Below are 23608 nucleotides of genomic sequence, written 5' to 3' on the forward strand. Positions count from 1 at the left end.
TTAAAAAAAAATCAGGGTCAGTAATATTAATACTTTTATTCAGCAAGGATGCATTAAATTGATCAAAAGAGACGGTAAAGACATTCATGTTACAAAAGATCAAAACTCAAAAATATAAGCAGCACAACTTTTTTAAACATTGATAATAATGTTTCTTGAGCAGGAAATCAGCATATTAGAACTGACACTGAAGGCTGGAGTAAAAACTTAGCTTTGCATCACAGGAATAAATTACATTTTAAAATATATTCAAATAGAAAACAGCTATTTTAAATTGTAATAATATTTCACAATATTACTGTTTTTACTGTGTTTTTGATCAAATAAATGCAACCTTGATGAGCATAGGAAACTTCATCTGGATAGTTTCAACTACTACTTGGATTGGCACATGCTAACAAGTTTATAAATTAATGTTAAAAATGTATTAATTTGTATGTGATTTTATTCATCTACCATAATATCTGTACATATACAAACCTTAATATGAAAGGCTATGTAGAAAAGAAAATTCACAGATGAATCATGTGTCCAATATGGACATATATGCATGCATGGCATCAAAAGGCTATTTGTGTCTATTTGTGAAATGTCTCCCTCTGCGTCAATGTCCATTAGACAGTCCGTTCCCAGATCCATTAGAGTAGGTGTGTGTGTAGTCTTCCTCAGAACCTTCATCCTCATCCTCTTCTTCATCACTGCGCTCATCTCCTTTTAGCTAAAGAAAATGAAAGAGAATTAACCTTGTGCACTTTTACACACACAAATGTATTTTTAATAAACTGATTTGTTTGATCATTTTACTATTGTTGCGGTTTAATGCATTAAGAAAAATCCTAGCATTTATTATTTCACCTTTTTCTTGCTATAAAAATGGGCGTGGCTATTTGTAAATTTTAAAGCTCTTTCAGTCTCATCCACATCCAGCTATTTTTAGCTGTACAAAACAGCTTGTTTTGCTGCAATTTGGTGTCTTAACATTTTATTGTATTATTTTAAACATGAACACACTGGTTTGTAGTGCAAACAGTTTTACTGTTTACTGCACGCTGTTATTCTTCTCGTTATTTCCCTAATGAACCAGAAGTTTTACCCATATAGTGGATAGTAAAATCTCTTAAATGCATATACTGCTTTATTAGTTATTTTATATAAAGAACAATGGATACTCACTTTGCCAAAGAGGAACTTTTTGACCATGCGGAGGATCAGGGAAGCCCAAAACACGTGCAATAACAGCAGCACCACAAGCATGACGTTAAAGAAATAATAGCCGAAAAAGGGTTCAAACTGGTCCAGAGGATACACCCACGTACAGTGGATCAGCCTGTATACACAACACACACATACAATTTAATAAACTTAAACTTAAAATCTCCCACTCATTTACCTCTGTCACACACTTACCAGAAAGGGAAGATGATGAGTCTGGTTAACATGAAGACCAGAGCAAACACCACAAAGATACTGTTGCAGGCTGTCTCCCATCCAGCATAGTTAAACATCTTAGCAGACTAACAGAGATAGCAAAGATAAATGACAACTTTTAACACAATACACCCTATACATACAGTTTTTGGATGAAATATTGTGCACACTAAAAATACAGTCAAACATAAATATTATAATATAATATAATATAATTGCAATTTAAAACAACTGTTTTCTATTTTAATATATTTTAAATTGTCATTTATTCCTGTGATGCAAAGCTGAATTTTTAGCACCATTAATCCAATATTTGGTGTCACATGATCTTTCAGAAATCATTCTAAAATCTAATTATACATCTAATTTTTTTTTTAGTCATACAGGTTTGGGACCATTTTTATTTTTGGGTGAACTATCCTTCCTCTTTAAGCCATAACTCTTCATTCACTGTTTAATCGCTTTCTCACCTCAAGTAGGACATCGGATGTGTCGTGCACCAGCATGACCAGTGTTCCAATTCGGACATAGTTGGCACACCAGGAGAAGGACAGCAGTGTTAGAGTGGCCCAATGATGGACCAACTGCTCCTTAAAGTCCTACAAATCAACAGAGAGAAATTGAAGTTCATATTCATATCAAATTTTAAATTATTTTTTACAAATTTCATAAAATATCTCCATTATGAATGCATGCATTTAATGAATACAATACATCCATTTCTTAAACCTTAATGCACTGAACTGCATGAATTATCGCTTTGCTGACATTTTATGACATTATTAGTAGTGCTACCTGCAGGCTAGTTGAATAAGCGAGCTTTTGACCTTGACGTGACTAATTTTATCTAATAGTTATACACAATCTTTTAGAGATTAAATATTTATGAAAGAGTGCATCCTTACCTTACGCTTTACATCTGCAGCCACACTGAACAGTAAAGAACCATAAAAACTCATCTCAATGATGTAATACCAGTATTGAGAGTCCAGCAGTGACTGTGTATACACACACACGCACACACACACACACACACACACACACACACACACACACACACACACACACACACACACACACACACACACACACACACACACACACACACACACACACACACACACACAAAACAAACATATTTAAAATCCAACCGCCATACAAACATGCTTGCACAAACACAACCTTTCCAGAACAATATGCAAATTAAGACTAGTTTTCACTGTGCTACGTACAGTATTCATTTTTGCTTTTAAAACACTCTTTTTTTTACTTCTATGGGTCACACTTACTTGTTTGGGAAATCCTGCCCACACCACCCGTAGATCATGAAACCATGGTTTCTGTTGGACAAAACAATATAGTGTAGAAGTTGTATATTTATTTTTAGAACCAATTAATCTCATTAAATTAAAATAAACACTAATATTTCACTCTGTTTAAGCGATAATGATTTTTTAGTGATCCTTTCTTTAAATTGCATCGCTACTCCAGTAGGTGGCGACAAGTGAATGAATCCTTGAATCATTCAAATCAACAGATTTGTTTAAAACATTGATTCCTTTAATAGGAAAATGAAACACCGAAATACTCGTCCAAGTATTAGCAACGAGGAGTTTTCAGTGATTCTTTCTCCAAGTTGCATCGCTACTCCAGTAGGTGGCATCAAGTGAGTGAATCAGTGATTCCTTCAATCAAAAGATTGGTTCAAAACATTAATTCATTTAATATGAATAAAACACAGAGACACTCTGTGTATTAGTGATGAGAATTTTTCAGTGATTCTTTCTCAAAGTTGCATCGCTACGCCAGTAGGTGGCGTCAAGTGAATGAATCCTTGAATCATTCAAATCAACAGATTTGTTTAAAACGTTGATTCCTTTGATAGGAAAATGAAACACCGAAATACTCATCCAAGTATTAGCGACAAGGAGTTTTCTGTGATTATTTTTCCAAGTTGCATCGTTCCTCCAGTAGATGGAATCGAGTGAGTGAATCTTTGAATCATTTAAATCAACAGATTTGTTTAGAACATTGATTCATTTAATATGAATAAAACACCAAGATACTGGTCTGGTCTGTGTATTAGCGATGAGAATTTTTATGGATTCTTTCGTTAAGTTGCATCGTTACGCCATTAGGTGGCGTCAAGTGAGTGAATCCTTAAATCATTCGAATCAACAGATTTGTTTAAAACATTGATTCCTTTAATAGGACAGAAACACTGAGATACTCGTCTGTGTAGCAGTGAGGATATTTAAGTAATTATTTCTTCAAATTCATCATTCAGTCGTGTAGGTGGTGTCAAGTGAGTGAATCTTTGAATCATTCGAATCAATAGATTCATTTAAAACATTCATTCATTTATTATGAATAAAACACAGAGATACTCCTCTGTGTACAGTATTAGCAATGATGACTTTTCAGTGATTATTTCTCCAAGTTGCATCGTTATGCCAGTAGGTGAGGTCAAGTGAGTGAGTTAATCAATGAATAATTCGAATCAAAAGATTCTTTCAAAACATTGATTTATTTAATATGAATGAACAAAAACATGCACAGACAAATTCAAATTACACCCTGCGGCTCGTGACGATGCATTGATGTCCTAAGACATGAAACGATCGTTTTTTGTGAGAAACTGAACAGTATTTATATAATTTTTTTACCTTTGATACACAGCCATGTCCATCTGTCATGAGCACGAGTTTAGCATCAGGTTTGTTACATGTGTACGTGCTCTGGCGTAGTATACGCAAACGCCGGAAGCAATCTGTCGCATGTATACAACACTCATTGTTTACACAGTGCACAGAGACTGTGGGTATAGCGGCTATTCAAAATGGTAATTACTTGCGCTTGTTCAAACCGATTTAAAGCTAAAAGATTACGTTTGCTTGCGCAAACTCATCCGGGACTTTTTACCGATTTCCCCTTACGGCGTTTGCGTATACTACACCAGAGCGCATTCACAAAAGCTCATGCTCAGGACAGATGGACGTGGCTGTGTATCAAAGGTAAAAAATGATATAAATACTGTTCTGTTTTCCGCAAAAACTGATCGTTTCGTGTCTTAGGACATCAGTGTATCGTCAAGAGTCGCAGGGTGTAATTTGGATTTGTCTGGGCATGTTTTTGTTTACTTTTTAAGGTCTGGTGCCCATCCACTTCCATTTATTTGGCTGGCAGACTGCACCGGTTTTCGTTAAAAATCTTTATTTGTGTTCTTCTGAAGAAACAAAGTCACCTACATCTTGGATGCCCTGGGGGTAAGCAGATAAACATCAAATTTTCATTTTTGGGTGAACTATCCCTTTAATTTAATAAGACAAACAATGACATACTTCTCTGTGTATTAGTGAAGAGGATTTTTCAGTGATACTTTCTTCAAGTTGCATTGCTACACCAGTAGGTGGCGTCAAGTTAGTGAATCTTTAAAATTATTAGAATCAAGAGATTCATTCAAAACATTGATTTAAAGGAGTTTTGTTCAAAACAAAGTATCATCTGGATACTCATCTGGTCTGTGTATTAGCAATTAAGGATTTTTTTTAGTGATTCATTCTTAAATTGCATCATTACGCCAGTAGGTGGTGTCAAGTGAGTGAATCAATGAATCATTTAAATAAACAGATTCGTTCAAAACATTGATTCATTTAATAGGAACGAAACACTAGGGCTGTATCCGAAATCGCCCCCTATACCCTATTCACTATTCCCTACATTAGTCCACTCGTACAGTTCACTTGAAGGAGTGAATGAAAACGAGTGAGTGAATTCGGACACTAAGTGCACCGGAAGGACTGCCGCTTTTGCATAGTTTTGCTTACTGTTTAACAATCATTTAAAACGGACAGTTCCAGTAGTAAGATTAAAGGATTTATCTCGAACTATGTCAAGGAATTTACGTATAAACCCTGGTTAAACAATTTAATAATCAATTTACAACGAATTTGTACCCGTGTTGTACGCTGTATCACGCAGTGGACGAGCATGTTGTAAAATTAACTGATGGATGATTCAGCTGCGGGCGCCATCGTCTGGCGAGACGCGGGAATTCAGTCAGCGCGCGACTCTCACAATGCATTATGGGTTATCTCTAGCTGTTGAGCGTACACTGGTTGTACACTCGTTTTTGCGGTGCATTGTGGGATTGAATGAGTGCACTCGGTAACGTCCACTATGGTTTCGAACACCACTTAAAATGGCTGTCCCCATAGGGGGCGATTTCGGATACAGCCCAAGATCTGTGTATTAGCGTTGAGGATTTTTCAAGTTGCATTGTTTCGCCAGTAGGTGGCGTCAAGTGAGTGAATCTTTGAACCATTCGAATTTAAAGATTCTTTCAAAACGCTGATTTATTTATTATGCATAAAACACTGAGATACTCATCTGGGATGCGTTTCCCAAAAGCATCGTTAGCCAACTATGGTCGCAAGTTCCGTCGTTACCAACATAGTTCAACGATTCGGTGTTTCCCGAAACCATAGTTCAAACGAACATTTGCAAACAGCGTCGCAAACTTATGTAGTTAGAACTACAGCTCTCGACCTGTGGTTAGAAGCATTTTTTCTTGTTAGTAAGACATATGAGCTCAATAAATGTTGCTCACAATAAGTAAGCTAACATGCAGTACAATCTATATCTTCCATTGAATATAAATATAAATGCATTTTAATCTATGTATTTTTGTGCATCCTCTATAAGCGTTGATAATGAGTAGTGTGCATGTGCACAAATGCCTGAGGGAACCCCGGAGTATGACGTAAGAACACGCGATGAATCAAACATCAAATAAAGCGAAATGACAGGGAACAAAAAATAGTAAATTAGTAATTAGGTGCCATGTTCAATATAGTTGCATTTTTGAGATCCATAATTAGTTAAATAGCAGAAGTTATTACTCGGTGACGTCATTAACAACGGCCCTAAGTTGTTGAACTAATGTGGTTCAAACGACCGAGATACGACCATGTTCGGGAAACAGTCGTGACTAGCTAGTTCGTTTCCACAACAATGCATCGTACTATGGAGGTTAACCAGCGAGTTATGTCGTTGTACGGGAAACGCACCCCTGTTCTTCTTTGCGCTGACTGTACCGCAGATACTCAGATTAAAAATCATTCAGCAAAATAAAACATGCTGGACGCAGATTAATATTTGTGAAACAAATATTTGTGAAACGACTTAGGTTGAACAGAAGAAAGCCCAGTCAGAGGACTATCTTCTTGTTGACTCTCATTTTAATAGAAACAGCCAGGTATGCAATGTTAAAAGAATCAAGAAATAACGCGACACAAGCTGTAAATTATTTTCAAGCCTTAAATCTATTGTTTGAATAATTTGTAACTATTTGTACTTCTTGTGTACATTGTGTGATTTTCTAATTGCTTTTCCAATTTTATTATTATTATAATATTTTTAGTTATATTGTATTATATTTTGATGTAATTAATGTTATTGCACTTGTATGTTTGTTGTTTTAAAGACTGCAAAAGAATGAAAATAAATAAATAATGGTCTTTTATTTTGTTGAACGAACAATGGATGGCGTCACCGGTCCAGATTTGGTCGACCAATCTGCGTAAAGTGGCGTCTCGTGACCGCCCACATGTGGAAAACGAATTTTGAAGTCGTTTATCCGTTTTCTACCCGTGAACCAAAAAATGAAAAATCGAGCCAAAATCTCGTTTTTTCGTTTTCTGAACAAATGAAAAAACTAATAAATGAGCCGTTTTCCTATTTCTGACGTTTTCCTATGAATAAAATGTACAAGGACCATTAGCAATGAGGATTTTTTTCAGTGATTCTTTCTTAAGTTGCATCGTTTCGCCAGTAGGTGGCGTCACGTGAGTGAATCTTCGAACCATTCGAATTAAAAGATTTGTTCGAAACATTATTGATTCATTTAATATGAACGAAACACCGAGATCCTCTGTGTATTAGCGGTGATTCTTTCTTCAAGTTGGATCACTATGCCAGAAGGTAGCATCAAGTGAATGAATCAATGAATCTTTCGAATCAACACATTGATTCAAAACATTGATTCATTTAATATGAAACACCGCCAGAGTGTGCTCCTCAGAGATACTCAACGGTTGAAACAGTTCACTGGTGGAGCAAAATAGCAAACTAACTGCCCATATTGTATCTAAAATGTAAGTTACTTAACTTTACCTTCTTGTTTACTGAACTGTTGTATAAAAGTTATATCATAGGCTACTCAAGAGACATGCCGTTCGTCTGAGCTGCGATAACCTTCACCTTTGCTCTTGTGAAATCGTTTAATTACAGGCTCTTCAAAACAACAAATTGATTTCTGTATTATTAAAAACTTAATTAAAAAGAGCTCACCCATTAATCTCTACCTAAAACCCTAGATATGGTTATGTGGGATTACATGCTTAAATTAAATACTGTAGTATAGTGGTAGTGATGCTCGTTTTAACAACAAGTTAATATGTGTGTGATTGTCTGGGTGTGTGCAGGGCCTGTCCATGCCTGTTATTGTGCCCGTTTGTGGATCTTTCTATCAGGCTGGCGCAGTTCACAGGTGGGAAAATGTTACTAATTACCCCTCAGGCATTTCTCATTTCACACATGCTGATTCAAGGTCTCTCCTGAGAATATTTGCATGTGCTGTAACACACACATACATGCAGCTGTTTGGAGGTCACTCAGATGTTCAGATGCAGTCTGAGGTTTGTATATATAGCTAAAAAACACTTACATCATATAAAGCCAGCACGCCTCCGAAAGTCGAACACAGATAAAAGGCAAACCTCCAACTAGAGCAAGGAAATACTCTTGTTAATAACAGACATACACCTTGGAAAACGTTTAAAAGGTCAAATATGTGCAAATATGAATGAGTCAATCATGGAAGTTTGTTTAGCGTGTGTAAATATACCTGGCTTCTTTGAATTTCTTAAGTATTCCAGGTCTGTCTTGGTTCCTCCGTCTGCGGAACCAGCGCTCCACCTGCCTTTCCGACCAGCCCAGCTTTTTACACACACCTTTTATTTCTGCCTAAGTACATGACATACACAAACATTACTTGACACATGAGATTCATGTGTCAATATGTGCTAGCCCAACCTATACCGGTCAATAGGATATATGCCTGTTTTTATAAATTGTATACATTTTAAAATAATTAAAAAATATATGAATTAAAAAATATCTAAATTAATTTATTAATTATAGCAAAGTGTTTAAATTATGGTCACAGCCTAAGCACATTATAAACAATAATAAAACATGTTTAAATTATGGTTGTTTCCTATGTAAATGGCATACACAAACATTACTAGTCACATCAACTTATGTCAATATGTGCTGGCCCAACCTATATTGGTCAATAGGATGTATGCATGTTTTTATAAATTTTATATATATATATATATATATATATATATATATAAATGTACATTTATAAATTATACAATTATACATTTTCTGAATATACATTTATTTTTGTAAATAACTACAGTTATAATACATTATTCTAAATTATAAATGTATAAAAAAATAAATTATGGTTATTGCCTAAATACATTATAAAAATGTTTAAATTACATGACATACACAAACATTATTAGACACATATACTTCATATGTCAATAAGTGCTGGCCCAACGTATACCGGTAAATATGACATATGCCTGTTTTTTTAAATTTGATAAATGTATAAAAAAATATAAATTAATTTATTAAAAAAAAAAAAAAAAAAAAAAAAAATATATATATATATATATATATATATAAAAAAAAAAAAATATATATATATATATATATATATATAATAAATATAAATAAATAATTTGTTTAAATAATTACAGTTATAAGACATTATTACAGTATGTACCAGTATGTACATATGGTTACGCTTTTTACACAATCTAATGCATTGTAAATGTGCAAAATGGTGTGGACAATCCAAAATTGACCAAAATTAGGTTCAGGTGCAGGAAAAAATGAAACAAATAATAAAGAAAAAAATAATGTTCGCACACTGAAATTGTAGCTCAAAAAATGGATTTAAAAAAATAAAAATACAAAAATTTGGATCTGTTATTTTAGTGTACGTACATTTCTTTTTATTTCTTTATCCTAATGCATTTTAAAACATAAAATTGTGTTTACTAATGCATTTATATTTAAGGCTGTTTTATAATGTATTGGCAATACTAATCAAATATTTAATGATAACATTCAACTTATTATAAGGCATATACTGTACATGTAAATATTTTATTGAGAGTAAATCAATCTAGTTATGTTTCACTAATGATTTCCATCTGACAATTATTCATTTTTGTTTTATTATTATTATTAATATTATTATTATTATTTAAACTAAGCATAAATAGAACATAATTTGTTTCACATTATAGTATCACAGATACTACAATTCTAATGATTACAATTCTTACAACTTAATTTTCTTCTGATTTTAGGGTGGAATTGGATCTGAACAGGTTTTGAGATTAAATGCAATTAGTGAGATTAAATGCATTAAAAATGTGATTTGGGGGTTACCTGTGTTGGATGCTTAGAGTGTGTTTTGTAGTGTTTTTCCAGTACGGGGTTGTGTGACGCTCTCTTGCGAATTTTGTCTTTAACCCCAAGAGCCTCAGCCAGTGGCACCGCGATCAGTCTGTTGAATGAGGGAGAGACAGTAAGAGTCACACCTTCATCAGTTAGACGTTCACTGCCCTTTAACAATTATAAAGACTATAAGAATATAATACATGTTGTTTTAAATGCTGCCGTTCTCACCAGACTTATTAATTAGCTTAAGTAGTAAAGCTTCCTTGACCAACTGGCTTTACCAGCTCAGTTTTCCTGACGAACAGCATGAATATACAATACCCACAGCACTAATCAGCAAAAAAACCTGCATGTAAATTAACACTGATGTAAGCTGGTGTTTTCAATAGCATTTAGCTTTACCTTTCATACAAAGCTCTTAAGCCTAGCAGCAGGAGTGCTACAGGTAGAATGATGTACAAATGGGACACGCGGGCGTAGACACGCCCCTCACCGTCCTGTAGGTCCGCCCATGTCACCGGCCTCGGCAACCAGAGCCGATCCCACCAAAACCACTCACTAAGCATGGCCCTGTGAAAAACACCCAATATTCATTTAGCAGATGCTTTTATCCAATAAAACAATTAGAATGCAGAAGAAGAAACAGTAGAAAGCCATGATTGTGAGTAACAGAGTTGTGTTTCATTCAAATCTGAAAGAGAATGCAATTCAAATTTTTTGGAATTTTAATCTGTAAAGCAGAGCAAAAAATACACTGAATGAAGTGATATGCAAATAAATGGATGTAACTGTAATTTTTTAACTAGAGAAGCAAATTTTGTCCAGACAGACTTTGGAAAGGCCTGACAGCCTTGAAATTTGATGGTTATAGGCCTTACAGACAGATATATAGATAAAGACAGAACAATAGATGGATACAGTAGATAGTTAGATACAGTTGAAGTCAAAAGTTTACAAACACCTTGCGGAATCTGCAAAATGTTAATTATTTGAACAAAATAAGAGAGATCATACAAAATGCATGTTGTTTTTTTATTTAATAGATATTTCACATAAAATATGTTTACATATAGTCCACAAGAGAAATTAATAGTTGAATTTATAAAAAAAAAAATGACCCTGTTCAAAAGTTTACATATGCTTGATTCTTAATACTATGTTGTTACCTGAACACAGATTAACATTAACCACAGATGTGTTTTTATTTTTTTTAATTATAGTTGTTCATGAGTCCCTTGTTTGTCCTGAACAGTTAAACTGCCTGTTGTTCTTCAAAAAAATATGCAACTAATACAAAGGGAGGAGGGTGAAAACATTTGGACAGAATAAAGATGTGTACATTTTTTATATTTTGCCTAAATATCATTTTTTTTCATTTAGTACTGCCCTTCGGAAGTTACAGAAGATACTTACATGTTTCCTAGAGGACAAAATAAGTTACATTTACCATGATCTTTAAATTTCAAAAGCCCCTTAATGCATGGTTTTTCCTTCTGAAGCATCAGTGAGCGTTTGAACCTTCTGTGATAGTTGCATATGAGTCCCTCAGTTGTTCTCAGTGTGAAAAGATGGATCTCAAAATCATACAGTCATTGTTGGAAAGGGTTCAAATTCACAAAAATGCTGAAAAACCAAAGAATGTGTGGGACCTGAAGGATTTTTCTGAAAAACAACGGAAAGTTTAGCTGTTCTGGACAAACAAGGACTCATGATGAACAACTATTACAAAAAATATATATATATATATTATTTTATCTTGTGGATTATATTTAAACATATTTCATGCACAATATCTTATTCAGGTCAGTACTGAATAAAAAATAACACACATTTTGTATAATCCCTCTTATTTTGGTCAAATAATAAACATTTTGCAGATTCTGAAAAGTGTGTGTAAACTTTTGACCTGATTTAAAAGATTAAGATGTGAAAAAAAGCAAAATGCATTTAGGTCGATACAGTGATGTGAAGTAATATTACCATTTTTTGTGTAGATGCACAGACAAAATGAATAGAATATTTAGGTCTATTTTTTCCAAGCTATTATAGTGTTATGCAGTAGCTCCTGTAATAGGATACGTACCTGAGCACAATACACAATAGAGACAAACAAACACAGACGCCGGCAAAATTTACTGGACAAATTCTGTTTAATAGCTTCTATACAACTTCAGAACTAGAAGTTTAGTCCTTCAGAACTCTGACATTGAGTTTTTTTCCAATAAATAAATTGTGACTTGCTTAGCAGTGTCAGAAAAATTAGTGGAATATTTTATTAATGTAATCTACAATAACATGAAGGAACAGTGTGTGAAAAAGTTCAAAACGTGTTTGAACAGCTCTAATGAGAGCCAGTCCCAAGTCTCACTGGGAGTATTCGAGTGCAGTACGGATCTGGACTTACATAAAGTCATTCAGACCCACCTTTATGTCTAAGAGACCCAGTCTGGAAAGTCTACAGCTCAGGAGCGGTAGTATCAAACTAATATTGTATTACACATAAGACAGATACAAAATACTCTGAATTAAGTAATATTTTGTTAGTGAAAGCAGTGTAGCTCAGGTAACCGCATGTATTCTTATAGTGACTGTTTATTGTTACCATGACAAACAGACACATAACGTCCCAAAGACTGACAGAGAAACACATGCCAAACAAAAACAAATGCTGTACCTTCTTATGTCTTCTAGTTTTTACACACTCTTCTCTTTCCACCTCCGGCTTTCTCTGTTGTAATTCTGTTCACACACACCTTTTGAGTAGAGAGTTGTGCCCAGTCCTGATGAATCCGCTAGGTAACAGAACAAGCAAACTCTCTCTCTCTCTCTCACATACACTTTCACCGCATACCTCAACCCCCCACAAAGAGCGCATTGAACCTGAGAGAGTGTGTGTCTTGAAAAGGGGCCAGAGAATTCGATATGTGGGAGGGGCCACAGTCACCTCAGGTATAGTGAAAGAAAGGCTGAGTTAGAAGGAGAGAGAGATAAGACATGAACCTTGAAATATTGCATGCCCTAAACAGGTTAATAACTCACAGGTTGAATAATAGAAATGTACTCTTTGTTGTGACTTTTTTGTTTTAGTATCTTATTAACATGAATGCACCTGTCAAATATGGTTTTATTCAAAACAACTTACATTGTGGTCAAGCTTTACATTGTCTTTTTCTGCTTTTTTATTTTGTTTAATCAGTGTGTGCATTCCCTGAGAATCAAACATGTGACCTTGGTGTTGTTTGGGTCATTTTTTATCGGGTGAATTACAGGAACACCTCTCTACTGGTTTTCGGTAACTTGTGAGTGATTTGGTAGGAAAGCATTTACTTCAGCCTAAATCCTACAGGAATGTGTACAGAATCTTAATGAGAACCAAGTCAAAATTCTGCTAATATTTTTTGTTCCAGGGTTCCAACCAAACACAAACCAAAGTCTAGATCTTTCAAAACACATAGTGTAGTTTGGGCTTTTATGCTTAGCAATCGTATAAAATGCCCATGCAAGACATTAAAAATAATTTTAAGAAAATATTTTTTTCAAAACTGAAAACTGAAACTGAAAATCCTGCAGGATCTTTGAACTCTTACTAGAATATTGTATAATCTTTATTAGAACGTGTCTTGTTATTGGATAAAGGACAATGGAAAAAGAAAGATAAAGATAAAGGATATCTTCTGTTGTCTTCTAAAGCTATTGTCCTCATTTATAAGTCACATTGGAGAAAATGTTGTAGAAAATCAAGCAAATGATATATGAACAAATTCCTCTGTAAAAAACATCAGAATTTATAGATTTATATTTTTAAAGGCCGTTTTCTCAAAATGAGTTTTTCTCTCCTATACTGCAGTATAGGAGAGAAAAACTCATTTTGAGAAAACGGCCTTTAAAAATATGGATGTAATTTAAATCTATTGACACAAATATAAGTGCTATTAAAAAAGAAACACTTAACAATGTCTTTTGGGTGCTTTCTTTCTACTAGTCTGAAAAAACACTTTATGAAACACCGAAAAGCCCAAAATCTCAAACTTGACAGGTGCATGAAAAACAGTTTTTGCAGTGTCTACCCTTAAAGAAGTCTCTTCTGCTCAGCAAGCCTGCATTTATCTCATCCTAAGGAATTTGAAATCATTTTTGAAAAACAGAAATCATTTTAATTTTCTGGTTTGCTGCTTAAAAAACTTTTTTTTCTTATTATGTTGAAAACATCTGAGTAGAATTTTTTTCAGGTTTCTTTGATGAATAGAAAGTTCAGAAGAACAGCATTTATCTGAAATAAAATCTTTCGTAACATGAATGTCTTTATAATCACTTTGATCAATTTAAAGCATCCTTGCTAAATAAAACTATTAATATCTATAATTTCTTTCCCCCATTATTGATGATAATAATAACAAAAAGGTTTCTTGAAAAGCAAATCAGCATATTAGAATGATTTCTGATTTGACACTGAAGACTGGAGTAATGATGCAGAAAATTTAGCTTTTGTCACAGAAATAAATGACGTTTTAAAATATATTCAAATAAAAAGCATTTATTGTAAATAATAAAAATATTTCACAATATTACTGCTTTTGCTGTATTTTGGATCAAATAAATGCAGGATTGGTGAGCAGAAGAGATATGGGCCATTATCTTACTGTCCAAAAACTTTTGACTGGAAGTGTAGATCTGGTTTTTAATTTGTATTAGTTTACATTGGTTCTAAATTGTGATCCAGTAGGAATACACATTCGTATAGGATTTTGACTACAGTTATTAATGCGTTTGGAAAACATATCAGTTTATGAAATTTTATTGGATCCTATAAAACTGGTTCCTTTAATTTTTTACTAGAGGAAAGTTGTACTCACTAGACTTGATTCTGCTCCCTTATTCTTTTTGTTTAGGTTTGCTGTTGTCTCCATCTAGTGGTGGTTGACAATACATCATTTAGACAGAGAGTCAGTATACAACACAGGGTAAATTTGCCTAGTAAACATAATCCAGTAAGCCCCTGGTGGAAGTTGCTGTTACTACATCATCATTAAAAACAAATTAAGCGAATTTTCTATCGACAGCCATTCAGAAGTAGCAGCGCATTCTGACAAAAGAGCTTTTTTTTTTCTTCTAGGCTACAGATTTTATGCAGATTTTATGATTTTATCTCCAGACTAGAGATGCTAAAATATAAATTAAAAACAGAAACTCCTTCTTTTCCATTTTTTATTATGAACAGTAATCATGTTTTTTTCATTATAATATCAAAATATTGTCAGAGTTTCTCAAGACCTCTAGAAATAACATGGGCGTGAATGTTCTACTTGAACGCTGGTTTGCAACTGTTCTTAGCTAATTGATCCCTTTTAGCACAATGCATATCATACACATCTGCCATTCCACGTAGAGTTGAATACACAGAGACCATGCTCACATTGCAGTTCAATACAGCTGTCAACTCCTTTGTTTGTGACACTAGCTGTTGTATGGCTTCGGAATATGGCATATGAGACATCTGGACTACTTTAGATTGTAAAGTATACAGTTAAGGACAAAAGTTTACATACACCTGGCAGAATCTGCAAAATGTTAATTATTTGACCAAAATAAGAGGGATCAAGCAAAATACAATAGATAAACAAAGATGTTTACATATTGTCCAAAAGAGAAAAATAATAGTTGAATTTATAAAAAATGTTTAGTGATGGTTGTTCATGAGGCCCTTGTTTGTCCTGAACATTTATGCTGCCTGCTGTTCTTCAGAAGAATCCAAGGATTTTTGTGTATTTGAACCCTTTGATCACCCTGTGATTTTGAGATCCATCTTTTTACACTGAGGACAACTGAGGGACTTAAATGCAACTATTAAATAATGTTCAGACGCTCACTGATGCTTAAGAGGGAAACACAATGCATTAAGAGCCAGGGGGTGAAAACTTTTGAACAGAATGAAGATGTGTACATTTTTCCTTTTTTGAGCCTAAATATATTTTTTTCATTTAGTACTGCCCTTCAGAACCTACAGAAGATACTTGTTTCACAAAAGACAAAATAAGTTCAGTTTACCCTGATCTTCATTGTCAAAAAGTTTTTTACTGCTGGTTCTTAACGCATTTTGTTTTGTTTTAAAGCATCAGTGAGCATTTGGAGCTTTGAACCTATTTGCCCTCAGTGTGAAAAGATGGATCTCAAAGTCATACAGTCATTGTTGGAAAAGGTTCAAATACACAAAAATGCTGAAACAGCAGGCAGTTTAACTGTTCAGGACAAACAAAGGGTTCATGAAAAACTAAACAAATAAAAGCACATCATTCAGGTGAAATATTCAGGTCAGTACTAAATAAAAAATAACATGCATTTTGTACAGTCCCTTTTATTTTGATAAAATAATTAACATTTTGCAGATTCTGCAAGGTGTATGTAAACTTTTGATCTCAACTGTAAATAGCTATTCACTTTTGATTACATCAAAGAGAGAAATCTGGACACTCAACATAATTTCTTATTTTGTGTTCCAGGGATGAAAGAAAAAAAATATAGGTTGAAGCGACCTTAGGGTGAGTAAATGAAGACATCATTTTAATTTTGGGTGAACTTATCCCTTAATCCTGTTCTGTACACACAAAGTTTGGTTATTACTGACAACTATTGATGCATTAAAAATTGCCAGAGGCTCAGTACACTAATATTAGCTTGCAGAAAAGTAGAAAAGGCTAAAGTGCTGCCATACATCTGTCTTGTTTACAGCTATGAGACATTAACTATTGCTTGTTTAGAGTTGGAATAAATGCATTTGTCACTTAAAATATTTGGCAGGGTGAACGTGGCCTGTATGCATTCATAGAACTTTGAAAACGACAATTGGGTCTAAATCCCTGAAAACTTCTTCACAGTGAATAAAGCATGCTTTATATTAGCTTTAGCCGTGCTAGGATAGTGCTAAATGGGATTATGTGAAATACTAGTGTATTTGCAATGTACAACATAATTGGCTTTGAATCCGTTTCAACATCACATTTCTTTATCATGAGCGTGCTGTCAAGCTACGTGCTAACTTGCCATGTGAATGAGACACTACAGATGTTGCCACCAAAGACGAAAAGACAATTCCACAAACAAGTTGGCTCATTTTGAAGCTGACGTATTGTGTTAATAAGTTCACATTTAGTTATTATTCTGTTTAAGTACATGTTAGCAAAACTCATGAGAGAACAACACCACGAAATGAAAGTTCCACTTGCTGAGTAACACATCGGCATGGACTGCAAAGCCCTTTGGCCCATATTCCTAAGCCTCTCTCTCTTTTCACCTGTTCTGGTTCAAGAGGTCAGGTTAATGAGATTTGGTGTGTGTGTATCTGTACAGGAGTTTATATGTGAAAGAGAGAATGGCAAGTCACAGTATAAGACAATGTTTAAGAGTCATCGAGCCAACTGGCTCCACAAAGAATACCAGAATGCACAAGCCATGCACTTGGTCCTCCAATAAAGTTGGTGATTCTGTGCAAAAGATGTCCCCCTAGTTAACCAACCAAGTGGACCTCCACCAAGCCATCAACAATTGATCTACATCCACTGAAGATGTTTGTTCAGATGAGTTGATGATGGCATGGGTTGCCTGGCACTGAGAATGGTGATCGGATGCAAGGTGCTGAGAAGTTGCTCCACTTCATCTCATCCCACTCATACAGGAGTGTTACGTTTGAGATCACTGGGCGAGGGGGGAATCTGTTGACTGAGGTGTGTGAAGGTGGTGGAGTGACTAGGTCTGGTCTTCAGCTCCTCAGGAGTCTCTGAGCCTTTATACTTCAGAGGAAGAGTCTGGCAACGGCCCTTAACTTTAGAGCCTGGATCTCGATGCGGAAGCCCTTTAGTTCCGCTTCCCATCAGCTCTGGTTTGGAAGGAGGCCGTGGTAGTCCCGTCGACTGGCTTCCAACAAGCTCTGGTTTTGAAGGAGGACGTGGCAAGATTGAAAGGCTGCTAGCAAGCTCCGATTTTGATGGTGGGCGAGGAAGCACTATGGAATGGCTGAGCTCTGAATCCAGTGAATCCGAGACAGATGTTTGGCTTTTAGATGGTGCTCTAGGAAGCATCTGGGTGAGCTCGCTAGGACATGGAGGAACTTTCTGGTCGAGATGTGTGAATGTGGTCGAGTGGCTCTGTCTGGTTGCATGTTCAGCTTCAGGTCCTGCGTGCCTTGGTGGAAGGGTTCGGCAACGGCTCTTAGCCTTAGAACTTGGGTCTCGAGGTGGAGGTCCATTCGAGGCAAACTTCCATTGCCATGATAGTGAGCCGGTTTTGATTGAATGAATAGACTGGTTTGAACATGCTGAAGGTGTGGTGGGTGATTCATCATTACAGGCTATCTCTGAAGTCATATTGAGAGTTTCACAGGTTGAAGGTTGAGGTCTATCCGGTAGATCACTGGTGGATGCAATGGGTTGTTCCTCAAGGTCTTCCTCCTCTCCGTTGGTCACCCAAAGTTCTTTTAGCTCTTCGTCTGACTGGCTTAACATTATCCCACTGCAGACAGGCAGCGCCTCCGGTGATTCTTCCTCTAGATCCTTGATGATAACATCATTGTTGGTAGGTGTCATTGGGTGTGACTGGGTGCATTGCTTGTCCGCTTCCTCTGTGAGCAGGAGATCCATCAGGAGTGCTTTCTCTCTTTTTAGCTGCTCTTTTAGAGATCGAGGCACGTCTGGGACCAACCATGCCACCAGCATACTGAGGAACATGGCCAGGTTCTACAACAAAACAACATACAGAATCAAACATCCAGTCCTGTTTTACAGGAATGTTCTAAGTTTAATACAACTTAAGCTTCAAAGAGAATTCTGTCATTAATTACTCACCCTTATGTCATTCCAAATCAGTAAGACCTTCGTTCATCTTAACACAAATTAAGATATTTTAGATCAAATCTGACAGGTTTCTGAACCTGCATAGACAGCAACGCAACTACCAAGTTCAAGGCCCAGAAAGGTAGCAAGGACATTTTGTTAAAATAGTTATTTTTGTTTTCTTTGCGCACAAAAAGTATTTTTGTTGCTTAATAAAATTAAGGTTAAACCACTGATGTCACATGGACTTTTAACAGTCCTTACTACCTTTCCGGGCCTTGAACGTGTCTATGCAGGGTCAGAAAGAATTCATTAAAAATATAAATAATTTATGTTCCAAAGAGGAACAAAGGTCTTACGGGATTGGAACAACATGAGGGTGAGGAATTAATGTCAATTTTTTGTTTTTGTTAGATTTGTCTCATAGTTTGAAAGAACATGAGAAAACCTTTGCACAACAAATGCATTTATAGTGGAAAATTGTGGGTGGTGTTAATCTTGTCAATGAAATATTTTTTTGTCCAAAGGTTTTTAATTTCACCAACAATAACAAAGACCAAACAATGACTGAATTTAATTGTTAAGAAAAGTTGGCTTGTTATAATGAATATAATATAATATAATACAATGATTTTTATTACTACTAGAACAAACTGAGACAACCTAAATCCTGAAGAACTGTGGCAACATTTCCAAGATGCTTCAAGAAACCTACCTGCAAAGCTACAGTACTGTTAAAAGTTTGAGGCACTTGTGTAAAAATGCTTGTCTCAGTTTGTTCTGTTTTTTTCATGTCATTCCAGATAGACTGGATGACGATGAAATCAGATGTCTGTGTGGAGTGCTGGCTGTTGTCAGACTTCTTGTGCAAACAAAAATCTCATTGGATTATTACAATTAATGGCAAAATGAATGTTTGGAAATGTAAACTGATATTTCCTACTGTACTCTACAGAAAAAAAGATAAAAATAACTGACTTAAAACCTTTTTTTAGCTGGTGAAAATACCAGTGTTTTAATCATTTTGGCTACCACTGTACTGTATGAAAACACATCTGCTGGAATTTGCTCCATATGCATAATGGAATTCTAAAATAAGCATGTTCATCTAACCTGTCAATCAAATTGAAGGTTAATAGGCCACTGATGCATCCCCCCACCTCCACCTTCAATTCTAACATTTCAGCTCTATTTTAATCTCCAACTAGTAGGTTAAAGGAGGGGAAATTAGAGTTTGAGCCCCCTCATTGCGGAATGAAAGCTAAATCTGTTCACCTTTATCACACAGAGATTATATGAATGTTTGAACCCATGAAAAAGCTTTAAGTATATTTACGTTACAACCTTTCCTTGTATAATTGCATGGATGTAAATGATACTAGGATGATATGGCCATGACACAATTTTAATTTTTAATGGTAGATAGAGCTTAAGTTGTATTTAACCTGCCATGTTCACCGAATGATAAAAGCAATTCAACAAGGACTGACCTGGAAAAAAATGACAAAAGCCAGGCGTGCAGCGAGCACAGACCAGTACTGCTTAGAAAGCTGGTAAGACTCAAAAGACCAGGGTGGATCTCGATAGTCTTTGTACCTGTGAAAAAGATAAATTGTTGAGCAAAATAAACAAATGATATCAGAGAATTTAGGCAAGTAGAGTTCATGAGTGTGAGTGTGTTGTGTGTGTACCTGCAAATACGGAGATGTCTGTCAAAGTCTGTGTCATGCGGGGCAGTACCAGCTTTAAAGTTGCTTGTGTTGAAATAAGCCAGTGTATGGTTGGTATAACCGTGCATGGTGCCTGTCTCACTGTACAAATACTGATACACCATTCGAGGAATGAAATCTGATGTAAAGGAGATCACAAATGCCTTGAGGGGAAGAGAGATAGAAAGAGGAAAAATCGTAAAATCTCTGCATGCAATAATATGCACTACCTGTCAAGATTTTCAATGAATTTTTACATTTTTAAAGAAGCCTCTTCCGCTCACCAAGCCTGCATTTATTTGATCCAAAGTACAGTAAATTTCAAAATATTTTTACTATTCAAAATAACAGTTTTCTATATGAATATATTTTAAAATGTAATTTATTCCTGTGGTCAAAGCTAACTTTTCAGCATCATTACTCCTGTAATGATGCAAAGTCACATGATCCTTCACAAATCCTTTTAATATGCTGATTTGCTATTCAAAAAACATTTTATTATTATCTTTATCAATATTTAAAAGTTAAGTACATTATTTTTAGGATTCTTTGATGAATAAAAAGATCCAAAGATCATAATTTATCTGAAATAAAAAGCTTTTGTAACATTTTACACTATAGCATTTATTTTTTGTTAAAGAAATTATAGAAATTAATAGTTTTATTTAGCAAGGATGCTTTTAAATTGATCAAAAGTGATGATAAAGACATTTATAATGTTACAAAAGATTTCTATTCATAAAAGAAACCTGAAAAAAAATCTACTCAGCTGTTCATAAAAGAAACCTGAAAAAAAATCTACTCAGCTGTTTTCAAAAATTTTTTGATCATCTAATCAGAATATTTGAATGATTTCTGCAGGACAATATGACTAGAGTACTTTTTTCCTTCACAAATCCTTTTAATATGCTGATTTGCTATTCAAAAAACATTTTATTATTATCTTTATCAATATTTAAAAGTTAAGTACATTATTTTTAGGATTCTTTGATGAATAAAAAGATCCAAAGATCATAATTTATCTGAAATAAAAAGCTTTTGTAACATTTTACACTATAGCATTTATTTTTTGTTAAAGAAATTATAGAAATTAATAGTTTTATTTAGCAAGGATGCTTTTAAATTGATCAAAAGTGATGATAAAGACATTTATAATGTTACAAAAGATTTCTATTCATAAAAGAAACCTGAAAAAAAATCTACTCAGCTGTTCATAAAAGAAACCTGAAAAAAAATCTACTCAGCTGTTTTCAAAAAATTTTTGATCATCTAATCAGAATATTTGAATGATTTCTGCAGGACAATATGACTAGAGTAATAAAGCTAAAACTTCAGCTTTGATCACAGGAATAAATTACATTTTAAAATATATTCAAATAGAAAACAGTTATTGTAAATAAGTACGCCAGGGAATGAGCACCCCCTGCTGGCCGGACTCAATAGGGCCGGCAGGATGCGCTACCACCTCAATAAATGAGGTCAAATTTATAAATAATGTAGGGAATTAATGACCACAGAAAGTCAGGAGGCCAGTTTAATGCCTCATCCAACAAACGTTCCTTTTTACAGGAGGCTTTTTAAGGCTTCATCAAAAAGTGGCTTGCAGTCAGAGGTTGTTTTTGTTATATTTGGACTTTTGGATCCATAAAGTACGTCAGGGAATGAGCACCCCCTGCTGGCCGGACTAAAAGTACCTGCAGCATCAAACTAGTTTCCGACAAGGGGTCTCCCATACATGTACTGATCAGGCTCAGGCCTGCTTAGATTTAATGAGGAACCAAAATCTGGCTAATGCATGCAACATTTGAACTTGGTTTCTTTCTCCTTAATAAAGCTGATCTAATAGAGGAGTAGCGCATCCTGACAGGCTCAATAAGGACAGCAGAAGGTACTTCCACCTAGTAGGACTTTTGAACCCATAAGTACATGTCAGGGAATGAGCACCCCCTGCTGGTCAGACTAAAACTACCTCCAGCAGCAAACTAGTTTTTCAAAAAGGTAGCGCATCCTGCCAGGCTCAATAGGGCCGGCAGGATGCGCTACTACCTCAATATACGAGGTCAAATTCAGTAAACTAGTTTTATTACAAAGGTAGCGCATCCTGACAGGCTCAATACGGCCAACAGAATCTGCTACCACTTCATTAAATGAGGTCAAATTTATAAATAATGTGGGGAATTAATGACCACAGAAAGTCAGGGGGCCAGTTTAATGCCTCATCCTTTTTACAGGGGGCTTTTTAAGGCTTCATCAAAAAGTGGCTCACAGTCAGAGGTTGTTTTTGTTATATTTGGACTTTTGGATCCATAAAGTACGTCAGGGAATGAGCACCCCCTGCTGGTTGGACAAAAACTACGTCCAGCAGCAAACAAGATTTTCACAAAGGTAGCGCATCCTGCCAGGCTCAATAGGGCCGGCAGGATGCGCTACTACCTCAATAAATGAGGTCAAATTCAGTAAACTAGTTTTATTACAAAGGTAGCACATCCTGACAGGCTCAATACGGCCAACAGAATACGTTACCACTTCAATAAATAAAAGTACCTCAAGCATCAAGCTAGCTTTCCACAAGGGGTCTCCCATCCGTGTACTGACCAGGCTCAGGCCTGCTTAGCTTTAGAGAGAAACTAGAATCTGGCTAATGCACGCAATAGTTGAACTTGGATTCTTCCCCCTTAATAAAGCTGCTCTAATCGAGGAGTAGCGCATCCTGACAGTCTCAATAAGGACAGCAGAATGTACTTCCACCTAGTAGGACTTTTGAACACATAAGTACATGTCAGGGAATGAGCATCCCCTGCTGGTCGGAATAAAACTACGTCCAGCAGCAAACTAGATTTTCACAAAGGTAGCGCATCCTGCCAGGCTCAACAGGGCCGGCAGGATGCGCTACTACCTCAATAAATGAGGTCAAATTCAGTAAACTAGTTTTATTACAAAGGTAGCGCATCCTGACAGGCTCAATACAGCCAACAGAATACACTACCACTTCAATAAATCAAGCATTTATGCTACCACTTCAATAAATGAGGTCAAATTTATAAATAATGTAGGGAATTAATGACCACAGAAAGTCAAGAGGCCAGTTTAATGCCTCAT

General features: G+C 35.3%; 2 protein-coding genes across 2 annotated transcripts in view; both read right to left on the reverse strand.

The window, feature by feature from the left end:
• Positions 1-11: 11 nt before the first annotated feature.
• cers3b (ceramide synthase 3b) lies at positions 12-13697 on the reverse strand. The gene is made up of 11 exons (XM_073850398.1): positions 12653-13697; positions 10381-10548; positions 9967-10084; positions 8336-8454; positions 8156-8213; positions 2718-2768; positions 2334-2426; positions 1899-2027; positions 1408-1514; positions 1174-1327; positions 12-718 (listed from the first exon to the last, which is right to left on the reverse strand). The coding sequence occupies exons 2-11, from the start codon at positions 10542-10544 to the stop codon at positions 605-607; spliced, it is 1107 nt and encodes a 368-aa protein (XP_073706499.1). The 5' UTR covers positions 10545-10548; positions 12653-13697; the 3' UTR covers positions 12-604.
• A 188-nt stretch (positions 13698-13885) lies between these two features.
• ano2a (anoctamin 2a) overlaps positions 13886-23608 on the reverse strand; it is a 108931-nt gene continuing 99208 nt past the window's right edge. The window contains exons 23-25 of the mRNA XM_073850211.1: positions 20492-20673; positions 20291-20396; positions 13886-18704 (exon numbers count right to left, since the gene is read on the reverse strand). Of these exons, the coding sequence (XP_073706312.1) occupies positions 17640-18704; positions 20291-20396; positions 20492-20673 (1353 nt within the window). The 3' untranslated portion in view covers positions 13886-17639. The remainder of the gene's footprint in view (positions 18705-20290; positions 20397-20491; positions 20674-23608) is intronic.

This window comes from Garra rufa, chromosome 11 (assembly GCF_049309525.1).
Source record: "Garra rufa chromosome 11, GarRuf1.0, whole genome shotgun sequence".
NCBI lineage: Eukaryota > Metazoa > Chordata > Actinopteri > Cypriniformes > Cyprinidae > Garra > Garra rufa.